General features: G+C 40.9%; 1 protein-coding gene across 1 annotated transcript in view; it reads right to left on the minus strand.

Moving 5' to 3' along the window:
• Positions 1–17,998, minus strand: part of LOC112148846 (protein crumbs homolog 1) — a 36,909-nt gene that overhangs the window by 13,578 nt on the left and 5,333 nt on the right. Inside the window, exons 2-7 of the mRNA XM_024276220.2 lie at positions 15,914–16,609; positions 15,647–15,842; positions 8,514–8,653; positions 8,223–8,408; positions 8,027–8,140; positions 1,011–1,964 (exon numbers count right to left, since the gene is read on the minus strand). Coding sequence (XP_024131988.1) covers positions 1,011–1,964; positions 8,027–8,140; positions 8,223–8,408; positions 8,514–8,653; positions 15,647–15,842; positions 15,914–16,609 — 2,286 coding nt within the window. The remainder of the gene's footprint in view (positions 1–1,010; positions 1,965–8,026; positions 8,141–8,222; positions 8,409–8,513; positions 8,654–15,646; positions 15,843–15,913; positions 16,610–17,998) is intronic.

The following is a 17,998-nucleotide window of genomic DNA, read 5'->3' on the forward strand; positions in this document are numbered from 1 at the left end:
ATATCGATAATTAAAATACCACTGGGGATGTTTTTAAAATCGGTCTAAAGAATATCAAAGTGGAACTTTAAAGTAAATATATTTAACCCTGGAGAACCTATAGAATCACATTTGGATCCCATTTTATTTTATTATTTACAAATTTCTTATTTTATTTTGCTACGTTTGTGTGTGTTTATGTTAATTATTGCTACCTAAAATGAACAACCAAGAAAAAAAATGGTCAAATCAATTTTAAATTTCTAGGAGAAAACTTAAATTAAATATAGGAAAAAGGGTAATCTTGTTCAAAACATTACAGTATTAAAGAATTAAAAATTGTGTTTTTGTAGATTTAATCATTTTTCTGGTGATAGAGGACATATAATGAAGATTAAGCTAAAGTTCGACATTTTTGTTGCACCGGTAATGTTAGGGGCTGTAAGCCAGCAGGAGAGAACGTAAATGGATGTGTGAAAGGAAGTGCGGTGGGGTTGCTCCAGGCTAATGGTACCACCCACTACTTAGAAGTGAAATTGTAAAGAAATACTGCCCTTCTGCAGAAACTAGAAAATGACAGTTTTTTTTTTGTATTATTATCATTATTTCGACTAAAAAAAGCCCATCAAAAAGATGAGTGAGTGGGACTTTAGCTGTTTTAATCTGTGGTTGAGTGTGTTGATTTTTTTATCAGTGTGTTTCTGTAGCTACACAGTGTTACTTGCTGGAATACACTGTTGTTATTGTTTTTTTTATTGGGCCGGATCATCCAAGTGCACAACTGATATGGAGAGCTGTTGTTGTTTTATGACTCATACACGGCAGATTTCACGTTTCTCTACATATTAATAACAAAAAATAGTTTAATCTTTTAGTATTAAAACTCTGAACACTCCCAAATGAGCAGCTTGGTTTGTTTAAGTCTCCACCCTTCGCTTTAGCTGTAAGGGTATTTATCGAGCAGCGCATTCCCCACATTCTTCCTTTCAAAACAGAGCAGAAATATGAGTGGTGGAGATGTCAGATGTTACCTCCTTCACAGCGCTCTCCGTAGAAAGGCCGGTGGCACCAGCAGCTGGCACGGACCCACATGTCCACGCACTGTCCCCGCTGCATGCACGGGTCCTCCTCACACCACTCCTTTTTGTAGCATCCCAGTTTCATGTCTTTGTTGTCCTCCCTGATGAGATCTTGGGGCAGCAGGAGTTTGTGGTCGACTTCAAGGTCTTCCATGCAGCCGATGAATCCCTTCCCGCTCATTGAGTTGGTCAGGTATTCCTGTGGCACTCCTCCAACATACAGCTCCTGGAAGTAGCTGAGGTGGAGAAAGATCAGGTGGTTCTGACCCAGAGTCTTTACCTGGCATCCTTTTTCACAGTTCGGGCCTGTAACAGTCATGACCAGTCTTTCATCTACGGCCAAAGACACCTGGTACCATCTCCCATCATTGACCGGGCCAGGATGAGAGACCTGCAGGGTTCTTGTTGACTTCACCCGAGCCTGGAGGGAGCCTTGGACTAACTCCAGAGTGAAAAAGATCCCTGCGCCGCCTCTGTAGAGCAGCAGCATGTCTGGTAAAGTGGTCCTGAAGCGGAGCTGCACGTGGAGTCTCGGCCTTTTCTCATCCGCCCCTCGTTGGGTCCTGTTCTTGAAACCCGGCAGGCGCAGGTGGATGTAGCCCTCGGAGGCGAAGGAGAAAGTGGTGGAGGTGTTGCAGAGCTCTCCGCTCCAGCCAGGCAGGCACACGCACACGTAGCTGTGTGCTCCATCGTCCTTCAGGACGGGCACACAGCTGTCCTCGTGCTGACACCGGTGCTGCAGGCAGCCGACCAGTCTGACGTCGCAGTCCCGACCCCCCCAGGGCTCCTGACCAACCTCCGCTTTGGGGCAGTGGCATTTGTAGGAGTTGGCTGCGTCTTCGCAGGTGGCTCCGTTCCTGCAGGGATCGCTGGCACACTCGTTGATGTCTTCTTCGCAATGGACACCTTCAGAAAGAAAAAGACGAAACTGTCAACTATTGTTGCCCAACACAAGACAGGATAGGCTCCAGCAACTATGTGACCCCCCCCTTGAGGGATATAGAAGGCAATAAACTAGATGGATTGAAGACTTATTTCAGGAAACTTTCAAAATAAGAGTGTGTCATGACGACTGAGTAGTTTTTATGAGCACATTCTGCACACTCCTTCACAGGTCGGCAGGGTGAACCGCATTAAGCCCTCACAGCAGCAGTCACTTTGCATTAACCTAGTCCTTTAAAATACTCCAAGAGCAGCAAAGCTGTTTGTCCTGTTGGTGCCAAGGCTCCAGCCTGACGTCCAAAGCTCGGTCTGTGCACTCTAGGATTCTGTACCTGTCAGAAACCACGGCCCGCAGCAGCAGCACAGCAGCAGCAGCAGCATCAGGAGCGCCATCATCCACCGAGACAAAGTTTCCTCACGCTGGTGATGGCAGGACGCAAGCGAGCCCTCTCCTTTCACTCTGCCTTTCCCTCCCTCTTACCAGCGCAAGGCTTCCTCCACTCCTCCACTCTGCTCCACGCAGAAGTGATTACCAGGCAGCCCTGCCCACCTCCTCCTTTCTGCCCTCCTTCGTCCCACCCTGGAATCGTTCTTCCCGCCCTCACACCGCTCGCTCCTGTTCTGACTGCAGCTCCATGTGGCTCCCACCCGTTGACAGGAGGAATGTTGTGCTGCGGCGCACCAACACCGCCCCTCACTGCTGCTCCCTGTTTGATACCCACTAGCTTTTGGCAGGGAGCAGCAGGAGGTGCTGTAGGTTCAAGCAGGGCTAGACTGAACCTTGTGGTTTTGGGGTTCATGGCAGTAAATGTGACATTTCTATTACCAAGCACCACTCCAGAAGATCTTTTGAAAAAAAGAAAAAATCAGACTTTAAAGATTATCTCTAAATTCACTCTGAATGAAGTAAATAATGACATTTTTGTCATTTTTTTCAGAGAACAACTAAAAATATATTTTATGCATTGTCATATATATTGTTATTGTAATATTGTGAAATACGTTTTTTTATTTTTTTATTCTGAATTGTTTGATTAATTCTAAATAATTGATAATTGACAATTTGATCAATCAATTCATCTTTATTTATATAGCACTTCACATGCAAAATAACACAAAGTGCTTTACACTAAAACAAAACAAACAAAATATTAATAAATCATAAAAACAAGCATGAGGATTAAATCTAAAATAGAAGTAAAATTAAAAATAAAATTAAATGTATAATATTTAAAGTAGAAATAACAAGCAGAACTAAACAGTTTTCATTTTGACATTTTTGTAGAGCACACAATCATGGCTGACCCTCCAGATCTCGTCATCCCCGACTTAACTTAAACCGACCGTTTGGAAATGTTTTGGCTTTCAAAGTGTTGAGGGTCAATTGGATAAAATTCACACGGTGTTCATTATGTCATAACTAAAATTAAATATGTAAGAAACACAACAAATTTGCAAAATCACATTACGCGACTAGCTAGACACTATTTATTTAGTTTGCTGTGAGTTAAAGAGCATTTCTTTAAAGCTGTTTTAATGATAAAACATAGCATTATCTTATTTCGGGGAAGGAAAATTTCTGTTTTGATGCTGTGAAAGATTTTTGATTATCAAACAGAATATTTTTCCTGTCAGAATTTTTCTGTTCTCAATAAAAGTTAAACAAGAATACTGATCTTGTCCTTACTTAAAAATGCACTTTGGAGGAGAAAAGTAAAAAATATTGGTTGTCTTGAAGTAAAGAGAAACATTTCTAAAAAAAAAAAAAAATGCAAATCTAAGATGCATTTATAATTGTTTCATATTCAAATTGTTGCTTCCTGAACCGCAATTGAATCAAATCATGAGGTGCTTCAAGTTTCCCACCAGAATGCAATTTTGTTCTTAATTTTTTTATATATGTCCTCCATTCTGCAGACATTAAAAAACACTATTTTCATGAGAGTGAGTCTGTAAAGCAGAGGTAAACAAAGATTTTTCTCAGGTTTCTAAGATTTCTGTTTGTTTTTTTTACTACAACTATCAAAAATATCAAGTTTGTTCATGTTTTTTTTATGGAGTCTGTTAAAATAATAACCTCCTTCATTCTTTAACCCTCAATACAATGTGAGGTTATTGCTTAATTGATAACAGACTGGATTGACTAAAACAAAATAAGCCTTAGAGCATTTACATAAACCAAATCTTAAATCTGATGTTCCTAAAGCATAAGTTCTTCTTTGTCACTCTTTATCAGTCGCTCACCGTGCAGCTTTATCTGTACAGGAAATAGCTATCAACAAAGACACTTGACAAACTCATGCACTCACACGCACGTTTTAGCCCAAATATTGATAAAATTCTAGATCATTAAACAGGCATTAGGAAATTGTGTGTCTGTTTCCAGTGAAAAGGGATTGAGAGGAAATGATGACTAATGTGATGACTAATGTGATGACTAATGTGATGACACCAACATTCTCTAGATTTGATTTACTACATGTTTATTTTATTTGTTATAATTAAGAATAAATCGCTGATTTAACTGCTGCCATCAGGACATGAACCTTCCAAGGAATATCTTTTCCTAAGCACATGGATGTGAAATTATTAACATTATTCATCAGATAATTAGAGCAAAATAATAACTCTGACTGCATTTTATCAGGAAAACATGAGATAAAACTGAGTGGTGACTAAAGGCGGCTGCATAACCAGAGATAATGAAGTGCACACTGTTACTGTTCCTCTGCTTTGACTGAGCTGAGATTTCAGAAAAGAGACACATTCTGAAGACATTGGAGAAATGTTCAGTTCTCCCTCCAGAATGATGCTGTGCAGCTTCAGAGTGGGGTTGTTTTCTGGACATGGGGTGCAGGTACAAAAGGGTTGCTTTGAAGGGGAAGGAGGATATGTTGAGCAGACAGCAAGTGCGAGATGCTCCATCTTAATCTCTGAACACGATGTGGACAACAAAAGAGAAAAATACTAGATACACTTCAGTTCAAGTTAAAAGCCTTTTGATGTATTCACAGGCTGAGAGGTGGGTGGGTAAAAAGAGTGTTTTTCACGTTATTGTGGCATTTTTTCTGATGATGAAGAACATATAGAAATAAAATGAAGGTTAAAACTGCATTTCTGAGTATTCCTTAATTCCAGTTATAGTGAATCAAGAGCAGCCAAAAAACTTGTTTGAAACTGATCATATTTGTGACAAAGAACATATCCTGTTTCGTCCTGAGATAGCATCTGGATCTAAACTGTATGGCTGGATGTTTCCAATCTTGCTCACCATTCTTGTTGTACAGGTAATGTTAGGTTGGGGGTTGTGGGGGTCAGTTCTGCCTACAACTCAGAGGTAAATTTCTAATGAACTTCTGCCACTTACAGAAACTATGTCGTAGAAAACAACAGTGTTTGGGGTTTTTTTTGTTGTTGTTGTTTTTTTGGCTTAAACCGTCATAATTGTGATAAGAAAGTCCACTGAGAACACTTTTACAATAGATCAAAAGATGATTGGACTGGGAGTGTTTTGTTCATGTTATTCTTATAGGTAAAGTTTAATTAGTTTATACCTTCAAAAAATTCAAATAAAGTCAAATTAAGTTCAGATTTATAGTATATTTGCGTTCTAAATTTCATATCTTGTTGTGGAAGATTTTTTGATTTAATTTTTGGTCTTGCTAATGTGCTGCTCCAGCTTGGATATCAGACTAAGATTAGAAATTTATCTGGGAAAAAAAATGTTATTTATGTAGTCGTAAGCAACTCTGAAAAGATTTAGTTTTTGATCTATTTCATGGACCATATTTTGGACAGCAGATCAGAAAAATCCAGTGTTTTGAGAAGCAAGGTTGGAAAACCAAAAGCAGATTGATCCAGAGTCCAGATTTTGTAATGTTCAGCACAGCATTGATTGGTTATTAGCAGCCCTTTAGAAAAGGAAAGAAACATATTCATGTGCAGCTAATAATCTAGTGTTGAATGTGACAGTACAGAGGAGTTAGTTGGTAAATGTTTATTTTCTAACTGAGCGTTTCCCTGCTTGAATTTGCCAGGACAGTTATATTAGGAAATATAGCAGCTTAAACTGATAATTTGACATTTAAATCTTATCATCCTATGTTTTTATGTGTTTAATTTATAATAAGGGAAGGGTCTAAACTGTTTTTAAAAATTGTTCTTCAGTTCTTCCATTACGTTTTACTGTTGGTGAACATCTGATTGTGATTTGGATTCTAAACTTGTGTTCAAGCAGGTTAGCTGGCTCACTATTCCACCATCTCATCTGGACTCCAGAAAAGGGTTCAATGATTTTTCTTTAAGTCCCTCTCTGATGAAAATCCTGTTTGTGAGTTTTTAAGCATTTTAATTATGAAAGAGAACAAATGTAATAAGAAATCATTCTGTTTTTGCATTTTCAAGTATTTCTCCTTTTAAATCAATCAAGCTATCACAGACAGACTGTGTTTGAATGAATGATCTTCTTTCCATCAACAGCTCTGCTGCACATGCACTAAACCCTCATCTGTTCCTAGTGTCTAGTTCAGGTTCTGGAGAAGAGAAGATGGTATCTTCACATTGACTGCAGTCAAATGAGCCGCTGTTCACATTTCTGTGGTCAAATCAGCATCACTGGATTTTTGGTGTGAGTTTCATCCAATACTTACGGTAGCAGGACTGAGAACGCTGGAAAATCTCCACCAGACTCCACGGAGCTTCTTGATGTGACCACGGAAATGTGAACGGCGGCAACTGATATTGATTGGGACTTTTATGCAGCAGTGGTGAAGATTTACGCTAGCAAGACACAGCGCTTTTCCAATCAGACAGGGAGGATCAGGGGCGGGGCAACTCAGCTCAGCTCCAAAAACCACGCCCCTTCAGAGGAGATTTCCAAAATCCCCTCTGATTAACATGAAAATTGTCTTTTAAAGACATTTTGGCTGTGGGGTTTTGGTTAAAAAGTTTATAATCATAATTAAAACACTACTGGAAAGTTTTTTTTAACAGAATAAATTCTCATAGGGGGACTTAAAAATTTGAGCATTTTATCCTTAGAAGAGAATTCAATCTGATTTCCATTAGGGCCTATGTGTAAAGGCAACTAAAGATGAATATTTTATTTATTTCATGTAATGTTTTCCATGTATGATCAAAACGTTCACATGATCAGTCTTATGCCATTTCAGTGATTTGTTTTTTTTAATGTCAGAGTTAAATACTAATGACTATATAAAGAGTTCAGCTCAGACCCCCAGAGTATTGGGGCCCCAGCAGTCGCCCACCTTTGGCTAAAGGAGTCCGCCCTTGGCTCTAATAGAAAACATCAAAAACAGTAGTAAACAATTCTCTGCAAAAACCAAAAATATGGACCTTCTTACGTTTGGAAAAGAGTTTTCTTGTGAATAACATGTTTGCTGCTAGCATGTGCTGTGGTTGCACCTACAACTGAGTTCTTAATTCGAGCTGCTTTGGTACATAAAAGACACATCAGCTCTATCTGCAGTGCCTTTGGAGTGTTCAGATTTTCCACTAATAATACCAACTATTCACATTTGCGTCTCTATTTTCCTCTTTCTCTGCGAATAACTGTTTCTCCTCACTGTACTGTCACCGAAAGTCAGTCAGGAGCCAACTGAAGTTCACATCAGGGTGTGGCTATCGCCTAACAAGTAAAAGCCTGAAACTGATTTTATTTCAAAGGAACTCACATGCTGAAACAGTAACGTTATAGATTAAAAATTAGATTAGCACAAATAAAAACAGTAAAAGTGATTCATTTTTAATGCAATATTTGACACCACTTGTGATGTGTGATTCTACCTTTACAGACCTACAGACCTGTGCTTCATTGTACTTTTATTTAACCTTTTCAAACCAGCTGCAGCCTTTTGGCTCAGAGAACACATACCAAAAGCATCGCCTCTCATGAGGTCGTTGAGGACAACTCCTGCACTGGATCTGTATCGACAGAGGAACTGCTGCTGAGAAAATATCCCCCGTTAGAGACGAGATAGGAAGAGGAGCAGAGGCCTTTCTCTTACCTGTGAAGCCGTCTGGACACAAACATCGATAAGAGTTGACCAGATCCTGACAGCTTCCCCCATGCTGACACGGAGCAGACCCACATTCATCCACATTGACAGAGCAGTTGTGGCCTGAAAACAGAGCGCGTTTTTCAGGAAAAACTGGCAGAGAAACCCATTTCTTTTTTTGTTTGTTTTTGAAGGTGAAGCTCACCAGTAAATCCAGGCATGCAGAGGCAGATGAAGCCAGCTGCGATGTCATAGCTGAACGTGGTGGTGCTGAGTTCAGGGAGCTTCCTGTAGTTCTGGACGTCTGAGCGCTGGAAGCACGTGCCACTATTGTCACAAGGATTTTGCTCACACTCATTGATATCCACCTGACAGTTCTCCCCCTCATAGCCTGTTCACATGGAGGGAAGAGCAGGAGAGGTTTCATAAACTCTAGATTTCTCTTCTGTGATGCTCATCATCTGGTTTACAGTGCGAGTGCTGAGCTGCAGAGTACCTGGCCAGCAGACACACTCGTACTGGTTGATGCCGTCTAAGCACGTGGATCCATGCTGGCAGGGGTCGGACGCACACTCTTGGATGTTGTCTTCACAGTGGTCGCCCTCAAACCCCGTTCCATCGCAGTCACACTCATAGCTGGAACACAACAGAGATACACAATCAAACATCCCGTCTGGCTTCAGATAGACTAGAAGGATCCTTTATAGGAAAAATCCCAATTAAAAGTGAAATAATAGACTATTTGCAGCATTCTCTCAAAACTAACTAAAGTATGAACACATGGACAAAATTGTTGGAATCCTTTGGTAAATGTAAGAAAAACTCACAATGCTCACATAAATAACTTGAATTTGACAAAAGTAACAATACATAATTTAACAAATGAAGGAAAGACAATTGTTTATAATAATTTCAACATAATTATTTATAAAAATAAAATCATAAAACGGGCCTGGACAAAAATGATGGTACCCCTAGAAGAGACTGTGACTTAAGGGATATGTTACTCCAAGATGTGTTCACTAAGTAGCATCATAGGTTTCTACAATCTATAATCAGTCAGTGGACCTATGTAAAGGGCTACTGGTAGCCACTGTGCTGTTTAGTGACATGGTGTGTACCACACTCAACATGGACTAGGGGAGGCAGAGGAAAGCACTGTCTCAAGACATTAGAAATGAAATTATAGACAAGGATATTCAAGAAAAAGGCTGTAAGATCATCTCCATCACTTGATGTTGCTGTGACTACAGTTGCACACATTATTCAGAAATTTAAGATCCATGGGGCTGTAGCCAACCTCCCTGGTCGAGGCCACGAGAGGAAAATTGATGACAAATCAAAAAGAATGATAATATGAATGGTAACAAAAGAGCCCAGAAACACCTCTAAAGAGATTAAAGATGAACTTCAAGCTTAGGGAACATAAGTGTCAGATTGCATCATCTGTCGTTGTTTGACAAAGAATGGACTTAATGGGAGATGACCAAGGAGGACAATGCCAAAAGTACACCTAGTTAACTAGTGGCATGCAAAATGTTAACACCTTACTGGTGAACATGTAGAACATATTCATGTGATAAAAGTACAACTAGTTAACAAGTGACAGTCAAAAATGTAAAGTAGTTAGCTAGTAATGTTTTAAGATGTGGACTAGCTTAATAGTGGGCCCTTGTGCTTACTAGATAACAAGTTACACTCTGAAAAGGTAACTTGTTAACTAGCCACATGCACATTTTCTACATGTTCACTTGTAAGGCTCATGTAAAGCTCAAGCTAGTTAACTAGTTTGACCAAAATATTGGGATAGTCTACTAGTGACCTGTAAAACACTGGATAGTTGATCAGTTAGACATATGTAAGTCTTAATAAAAGCGCATTACTAATGAACTTATATGGAAGAGTTTCATAGTGTCCCTTTTTGTGCTCACTAATTAAGTAGTTACACTCTATAAAGGCCACTGGGTAACTGTAAAGCTCACTAGTTAACTAGTGCAACCAAAATATCAAACTAGTTTACTAGTGACATGTTAATGTTAACTAGTTGACTGGTGAGACGTATGTAAGTCTTACTAGTGAAAATGTGCATGTGACTAGTTAACTAGTGTCCCTTTCAGAGTGTTCTTGGTAACTAGTAAGCACACATTGGGTTGACTAGTAAACTATCACACATTTTAAACATTACTAGTTACATATTTCACATTTTGCCTTTCACTAGTTAACTAGTTGCCTTTTTAGAATGTCACTAGTTAACAAGAAAGCACAAATAGGCCCCACTAGTAAACTGTTACATTTGGCAGTCACTAGTTAACTAGTTGTTTTTTGGGCATTACTAGTTAGGCTTATAACAGCCTAAACCCAAGAATATTGATTTGATGATAACAAGGCTTTCCATATAACACACACTTATGGCACACAGGTGATACTGTCACACACTGCCCTTACCCCACACTCTAGTCATGGGTGACGTGCGTACAATGGCACCTTACCGACCCCACATGCAAATGCCGCACACAAAGGGTGTTCATGTGATGCCTAAATGTCTGTAGGATGCTTACACAAACTACACTCTGATTTCCTCATTTCTAACAGTCAGGCTGGAAAAAGAAAGAGCACACATTTGTAAAGAACCAGTGGGCTCCTTGCACACTGTACAGAGTTCAAAGGGCTTAAAACAAAAAAATCTGTATGACACGCCTGCGTCTCACCTACTTCCCCCTTACTTATTGTTGTGTGTTGTACAGGTGTTCCCTACGATCTGTTGCTCACAGCATAGAAAAAAATACACATGAACATTTTTGCTCCATGGACTCACTGAGTGGTCTACTACCGCAATATTTTGTGCATGTCCCAAACAAGTTTGTCCATTTTTCACTCCCATACAGCCGTATCTCATAAGGACAAGTAGGACTAAGGCCATACATATTTCATTGTACAAAAGAGGAAAAATCTGAATTTACAAAAATCAAAAAAATATATATTTTTTCTACTTAACTGCCCATTAATTCACATATTATTGTTTCGCTGTTTCATTCAGTATCACGACTGCATCAGAGTACCACCACCCCTCTAATGACTCATCACCCATCTGTGTGGCTCTAAGTGGATTAATTCTTATCCCTGGTTGACTTCACTGTCTGACACACAACACTGAGCAGACACGACCTGCTGGATGATGCATTGGTCCCATAAGGCCAGCAGCAGCATAACATGAGGCATGCTGGTCCATCTCTGCTCACTAATTTCCTATCAGGCAATAATTGTTTTCCTGTTATCTGCATCCTACTGTGTTGCTAAGCAGCAGTCAGCTGGAGTCTTATGTGAGCGTGTTCAGGTCAACTGTAGAATTACCAGTACACAAAGTGACCTGTGCAAATGAGCAGCAGGAATTTTAGGAACATCTATAAGGTGATTATTGGTTTATGGGGAGTTTGACTGTGATGAGACAAGTATGTAGATGTCAATACATCTCTCCTCAACTGTGCTTGTGATTGTGTGGAACACACTGCCTGACAGAAACCATAGAGACACTAAAGCTGCATTCTCACTGGACGTGAAATTTTTTGAGTTGCTCCAAATTTACTACACGGTGCCTTGATGCCCTGGTCACGGAGTGACCTCCAAAGTTTTTCTGGACTTAATTTACTGCCACATCAAGGAAAACATGAATGGTGTCAAGCAAGTAGCTTGGGTTTATATGTTTAGGCGAGTTCTATAGAGGTGCCACGTGGCCATGTCTGGGTTCACCAGATCCTTCAGAGACTCCCCAAGGAGGTTAAGAAAATGGATGGACATTTGGGATGGAAAGCCTTGCATTGAGCGGCCATATTGGATATACTTTTCTACCCCTTGATCTAGTCACGGCCGTGGTGCAGCCATAGGGTGGTCGAAGATTGCGGGTCTAATTCCCCCAATGGTCATAGTGTCCTTGGGTAAGACACTGAACCCCGCATCGCCTCTGATGGGAGGTTGTCGCCAGTGTTTGGCAGCAGAGCCGCCATCAGTGTGTAAATGGGACTGTGACTGTAAAGCGCCTTGAGCCTTTGAGGAAGGTACAAAAGCGCTTTACAAGTATTTACCATTTACTGAAAACGTTACGTGCCCAAAGCTGAGTGGTTGACGAAGTGACTTTGCCGCGCCTAACACGGAAATAAGTATGCAAGACCTCAGATCACATCTGTACATTGACTTAGCATTGAAACTCAACACCCCTGCCACGAAAATCGCGTCTGGTGTGAATGTGTCATAAAAGAAAAGACGTGTTAGAATACTGTACGGCCCAAATAAAATTCAGATCAGAAAACAATGTATTACCAAAAGAATATACTTATCTATTAATTAAAAGAGAGGAAAAATATAGTTTCAGGGAAAAAACTTGAAACTTTAAAAATGTAACTTGTCAACAGAATTATGAACGAGATATAAAGCATTACCTGTGATGCTGGTGGGAATGCTCTAAGCTGAATTTGGCCGCTGAAGATGCCAGCGCTGATACCTGAAGATGCTGAAGCTAATAGCTGAAAACGCTGAAGCTGATATCCAGGTAAACTATTAGCTAAATGCCAAATTAGACTAAAAAAAAGAGAATAGCTAGCATGTCACTGAAAAAAAATAGCTAAACTTCAAAATAGCCTAAAAAACTGAAAAAAGCCTAAATTAGCCAAAACAGCTAGCATGTAGCTGAAATATTAGCTAACCTCCAAAACAGCCTAAAAACGTAAAAAAAAAAAAAAAAAAAAAATGGCCAAAACGGGCCTTGACTTTTTACACATGTGCCTTGTATGGAGCAAAGCTAAAAATTAAACTAAAAAGTTTACGCTTTTTCATTTTTTTTCCCTCATAAATATATGTCCAAAATAAAATATTATCATCATTATCATCATTATTTTGTTCACTAGAGGTAATGCAGATTAACAAACATGGAGCCATAGTGAAAATCCTTTTGTTGAGTTACCACAACTCGGTGTGCTGCATACTTTACAGCTTCATGTGCTTTGAACCAAAATAAGGATCTATTCCAGAGCTGAAGAGAGAACAATGTCAAACCGTGGGTATTCTTTAGACTCAACTCTGAAATGTTAACCAAATGGTTCATTCATCCACTGCATGTGGGCAGAAATCCCTGAATGATAGCAGTAAAAAACGAATGAAAGGTGACATCACAGATGCCTTTTAACAGAAAAATTACAACTAAAGTATGCCAAATAATTCAAAATAATTACTTCTGTTAAAAAGTTTTAACCTATCTTGGAAAGTTTATGTACCCTGTCCTCAATATAGTCTATTTATTCATAATCATATGGATGAACAAACCTGGCACTTTATTTTCAGGCTTCTTATTCTTAGGCTGAATTGAGGATGTGGTCTGTAGATCATCAAAGGGAATTTCTGGAACCTCTCTTGTATAAATTCTCCATATTTCTACTCCTCATCTATGCTTGATTGCAACAAGTTTGTGATCTTTTTTTTCTCAAAAAGTTCAAAAAGTAAAAGCACATTGTAAGTAAACTAAAGTCAGTGACGACGCAGGAGCTCCAGCTTTGATCATATTTGATCACGACTGACTGAGGTTGATCCGGACCCACACTAGTTCTGTTTTTACTAAGAAAGGGAATTCTAATATTAATAAAGTCAGCATTAAGATGGATTTTCTGGATCACAAATTTGATGATTTTCTTGTTAGATTGGAAAGTCTAAATTGAATTCTGGGTATTAGCATGATCTCATGTTTGATCTGAAATTAAGTATTTTATGCTACTAAAATATTTATCATACATGCTTTTAGTGCATTTAACTCTATTAAAAGATGACAGAAAAATAATCTTGTGTTTTTACTCCACTGACCTATCGCACATCTTCACCATTTGACTGACTTTCTGTGATGAAAATCTCACTGAGGTGAGACCTCATCTGTCAATCAAACACTAACAGGCTCCCCCTTTGTTTCATTCTTCTGGGTTCTGTCCTGCAGCTCAGTGTGTCAGAGGGGGGGGGGCATTGTTAGCCAACATTCTCCAAAGATGCCGTAATGTTTAGCCCTGAGCATCTTTTTCATTTGTCTGTATTTGTTTACGGGCTCAGGGCAGACAGAGAAGAATAGTGGGATCAAAAGGGGTAAATCCAGAAGCAGGAAGTAAAGTGCAACACCTCAGTGGTGCATGTCAACAATCATCATCCATAGACACCCCCACCAAATGTTGGATTAAGTGTTAAGTTTCTACCATCCATCACCCATTTAATCCCTTTTGGGGTTACACTGTTGCTGGAGCCTATCCCCACCACTGTTGGGTGAAGGTGGGATCCACCCTTTACAGGTCACCAGTTTGTCCGGTTGTATCCTTGATATCTTAAAGGGTGTGTCTTCAAGCTTCCCGAGGTTTGTGCGACCACCCTAAGGGGCGTCAAGAAAATGGAGCGTACCATTGTCATATGTATGGTAAGTGTTTCATGAAGTGTTTGTAAAGCTAGCGACGTACAAGTGATGCTGTTGTATGGGGCCCTTATTCAACATTCTGGCCACTAGTGAAGTGCTCACTGGCTTTTAACTGACTGCATGCTGCACACATGGGGTCTGCAGGTGATTCCTAAGATGCATGTCTAGCACACACCTGTCAGGTGAATACCACTAATAGGCTCCCTGTGCAGTTTGCAGGGTTAAGCGAGTTGAAAAAACTTAAAATCCGCACAACATGCCCACATCACTTTCCTCTTTGTGTAGTATGTGTTCACTACCACTTGTCTCCTGTCCTGCAGCATACCCATAGAAAAAAATGTGCATGAACATTTTCACTCCACAGGTTCACTGAGCGGTCTGTAATGTTAAAGATTTGCCTACAGCTCGCAGCTCCCTGTAGGGGTTGTTGTGACAAATACTTTAAAATCTACTCTTGGTATTTTTGTCATTTTCTGTGAATGTCATTTATTTTTAAGAACTTGACTTGTGCAGAAAGTGTGTGTGTCCTGTTTGTTTTCTCCAACGGGTTTATGTCAGTGATTGGCAACTCCAGGCCCCAAGGGCCGCTACGTCTGCACGATTTCCAGATATCCTAGCCGTACTCATGACTGATTACCTGGTTCAGGTGTGTCCAGCCAATTAGAACATGCCAGATCAGGTATGTTAGAAAACATGCAGGATTGTGGCCCTCGAGGCCTGGAGTTACCTATCACTGGTTTTTATGTTTCTGGAGTCACATGCGGATTGAAAACATCTCCACAAGGAGTCACTGTTTGGGTTAAAGGGGTAGACACAGCAGTTACGTTTTTGTGGTAAGTCAGTGGGCGTGCACAGTGGTGGAGTGGTTTGCACTCTCGTCTCACAGTGAATTCTGACTGGGACCTTTCTGTGTGGAGTTTGGATGTTTTTTCTGGGCATTCTCTCTTCCTCCCACAGTCCAAAGACATGCTTCATAGGTCAATTGGTTACTCAAAAGTGTCCCTAGGTGTGAATGTGGGGGAGTGTTTATGTGACAAAACTAGTGACCTGTCCTGGATGTCCCCCACCTATGCACCCCAATCGCCGGGACAGGCTCCAGAAAACCTATGACCCCGAAAGGGATGTAGTGCGCTTAGAAAACAGATGGATGGATGGTGATTCGTTGTCTCTGAAGAGCAACTCATGTCCAGACGTACCTGTTGATGCCATCGATGCACCTGCCGCTGTTCAAACAGGGCGTGCTTGCGCATTCATCAATGTTGACCTCGCAGTCCTGGCCTTGGAAACCGGCCGTGCACTGGCAGGAGTACATGGCGATGTGGTCAATGCAGATGCCACCATTCTGACAGGGGTGGAGCTCACACTCGTCGATCTCCACCGCACAGTTAATCCCTGTGGGGGGGTCACAGTTAATATCAGGATTTAACACTGACTGAGTACAATGAATGATCCCCAAACTGTACCTTCAAAACCTGGAGCACATTCACAGATGTAGTGATCCACCTCATCCAGACATGTGCCGTTGTTCTGACAGGGTTGAGAGGCGCACTCTTTGATGTCCAGGTCGCAGTGGGAACCCTGAAATCCAGGCACACAGAAGCACTGGTAGCCGTTGACCCCGTCTTTGCAGATGGCCCCATTCTGGCAGGGCTCAGACCAGCACTCATCCACATTCTCCTCACAGTGTTCCCCCTGGTATCCAGGAACACACTGACACTGGTGCCCCGTGTCAGGAACGTCCACGCAGACGCCACCGTTCTGGCACGTGTGCGTCAAACAGGTGGTTACGTTCTCCCGGCAGTCCTCACCCGCCCAGCCGACGGGACAGTGGCACGAATAGTTGCTTGCACTGTCCACGCAGTAAGACCGGACCCCTTTGCAGGGGTTGCTGTGACATTCATCCACTTCCTGCTCACAGCTGGGACCTGTGTAGCCGTCTGGGCAGTGGCAGAGGAACTCGTCCGACCCCGGTTGGCTGGTGCAGTTTGTGCAGGAGGCCGTGCTGCAGGCGTCATACAGATCCTCACAGAGTTTGCCTGTGTACCTGACAGGAGCTTTGGGGCACACGCACACATAGTCCCCCTCGTGGTAAAGACACGTCGCACCGTTTTTACAGGGAGATGACAAGCATCTGTCTGCTGCTGCCGTGCACAGAAGGCCTGCAAAAACAAGAAATATGTCCTTAGAAATTCGATTTTTAAGGGTCATTCTAGAATTGGAGAACATTTTGACCTTCAAAATTCTTGAAAAGTAGATTACACTTTTGTGATTTTCTGCTACATATTCATCAATAATAAGTAATAAACTAATTAAGGCATCATCTTACAATGTAATAAAAATTACACATGGGACAATTATAAAACTTAGTACAATCCTGTTACCAATATTTGCAGGGAACAAGTTTCCAAACCTGTACAAATATTCCTTTTTTTCTAGGAGTAGAAGCTCGTTGTTGACTAACACCAATCGATGATTTACTTACATAAATAACTAAAGAAAATAAAAATATATAATTGTCTTATTAAGAGGACGGGTCGAAGGAAAAAAATGCATTTCCAGATTTGTTTTGTAATTTTTTTTTCAAACTCTGCAATGGTTTTTTTTTGTCCTGTATTTGGTTTTCTTGCAGGATGCCTTCTGCACCTCTGCTCACTGCTCCTGTTCTGTCACCCTCAAAAAAAAAAAAAAATGCTTTTTGACCATAAAACTGAAATTCTTCACAGGAAGTAGTCGTCATATTGAACAGAAATAAGCACAAGATGAGACATAAGTAAATTACTGTTTTTATTTAAGGATTCCAGTGACACATTATGTTTTAAACAAGTTTTTTTTTTCTTTTTTTTTAGATCCATGAGCTTTACTTGTCGTTTTTGTGATAAATTTCCTATGTTGCCAAATCAAAAACAGCACAACCCCCCATTCTAGCTCTAATCTTCCGAGTCCTCCAGCGGGGCGTTTAAAGGCAGCAGGGTTTCCTCACTCTTCACCCCTCCATCCAAACCCAATCAACTCCTCACACATTCCAGGGAGTTGATAAGAGCGCCTCCCCCAGCCCAGCCGCCCACCCCGTCACTGATCCGTGGCACTGACTGGTACCAGCGGTAACACTGAGCAGAGCAGCTAGCTGTTCGCAGGTCTGAAGAAGGATGTCAAAGTGCTGACGCTCTCCAGAGGTCTCAGCATGTCTGCAGAGTTTAACACACACCCATCGGCCCTTCTGCCACCAGCAGATACTAATTTAGCTCCACGCTTATAGATAAATCTATATTTTATTTAATAAAAACAAACGAAGATATACCAACAACAGCATTACAAAACAGCTCTCTGAACGTTCCCTCTCAGATTTAAAGGCAAAAGAGCAACCCCAACGTTCCCCATGCGTTGTTAAGCCCCATTTTCTGCATGTTTTCCTGGTGCTGCAGCAACCTGCCTCTGTGAGTTCAACCTGTCGCTCTGCCAACCTGGAACCTTGTTGCTGAAGTTAAAGTGGACTTCAAGTGTTTACTTTAGGGAAACACGGTGCTATCACACCGCCATGTATCCATCTG

This window comes from Oryzias melastigma, linkage group LG9, assembly GCF_002922805.2.
Source record: "Oryzias melastigma strain HK-1 linkage group LG9, ASM292280v2, whole genome shotgun sequence".
In the NCBI taxonomy this organism is placed as follows: domain Eukaryota; kingdom Metazoa; phylum Chordata; class Actinopteri; order Beloniformes; family Adrianichthyidae; genus Oryzias; species Oryzias melastigma.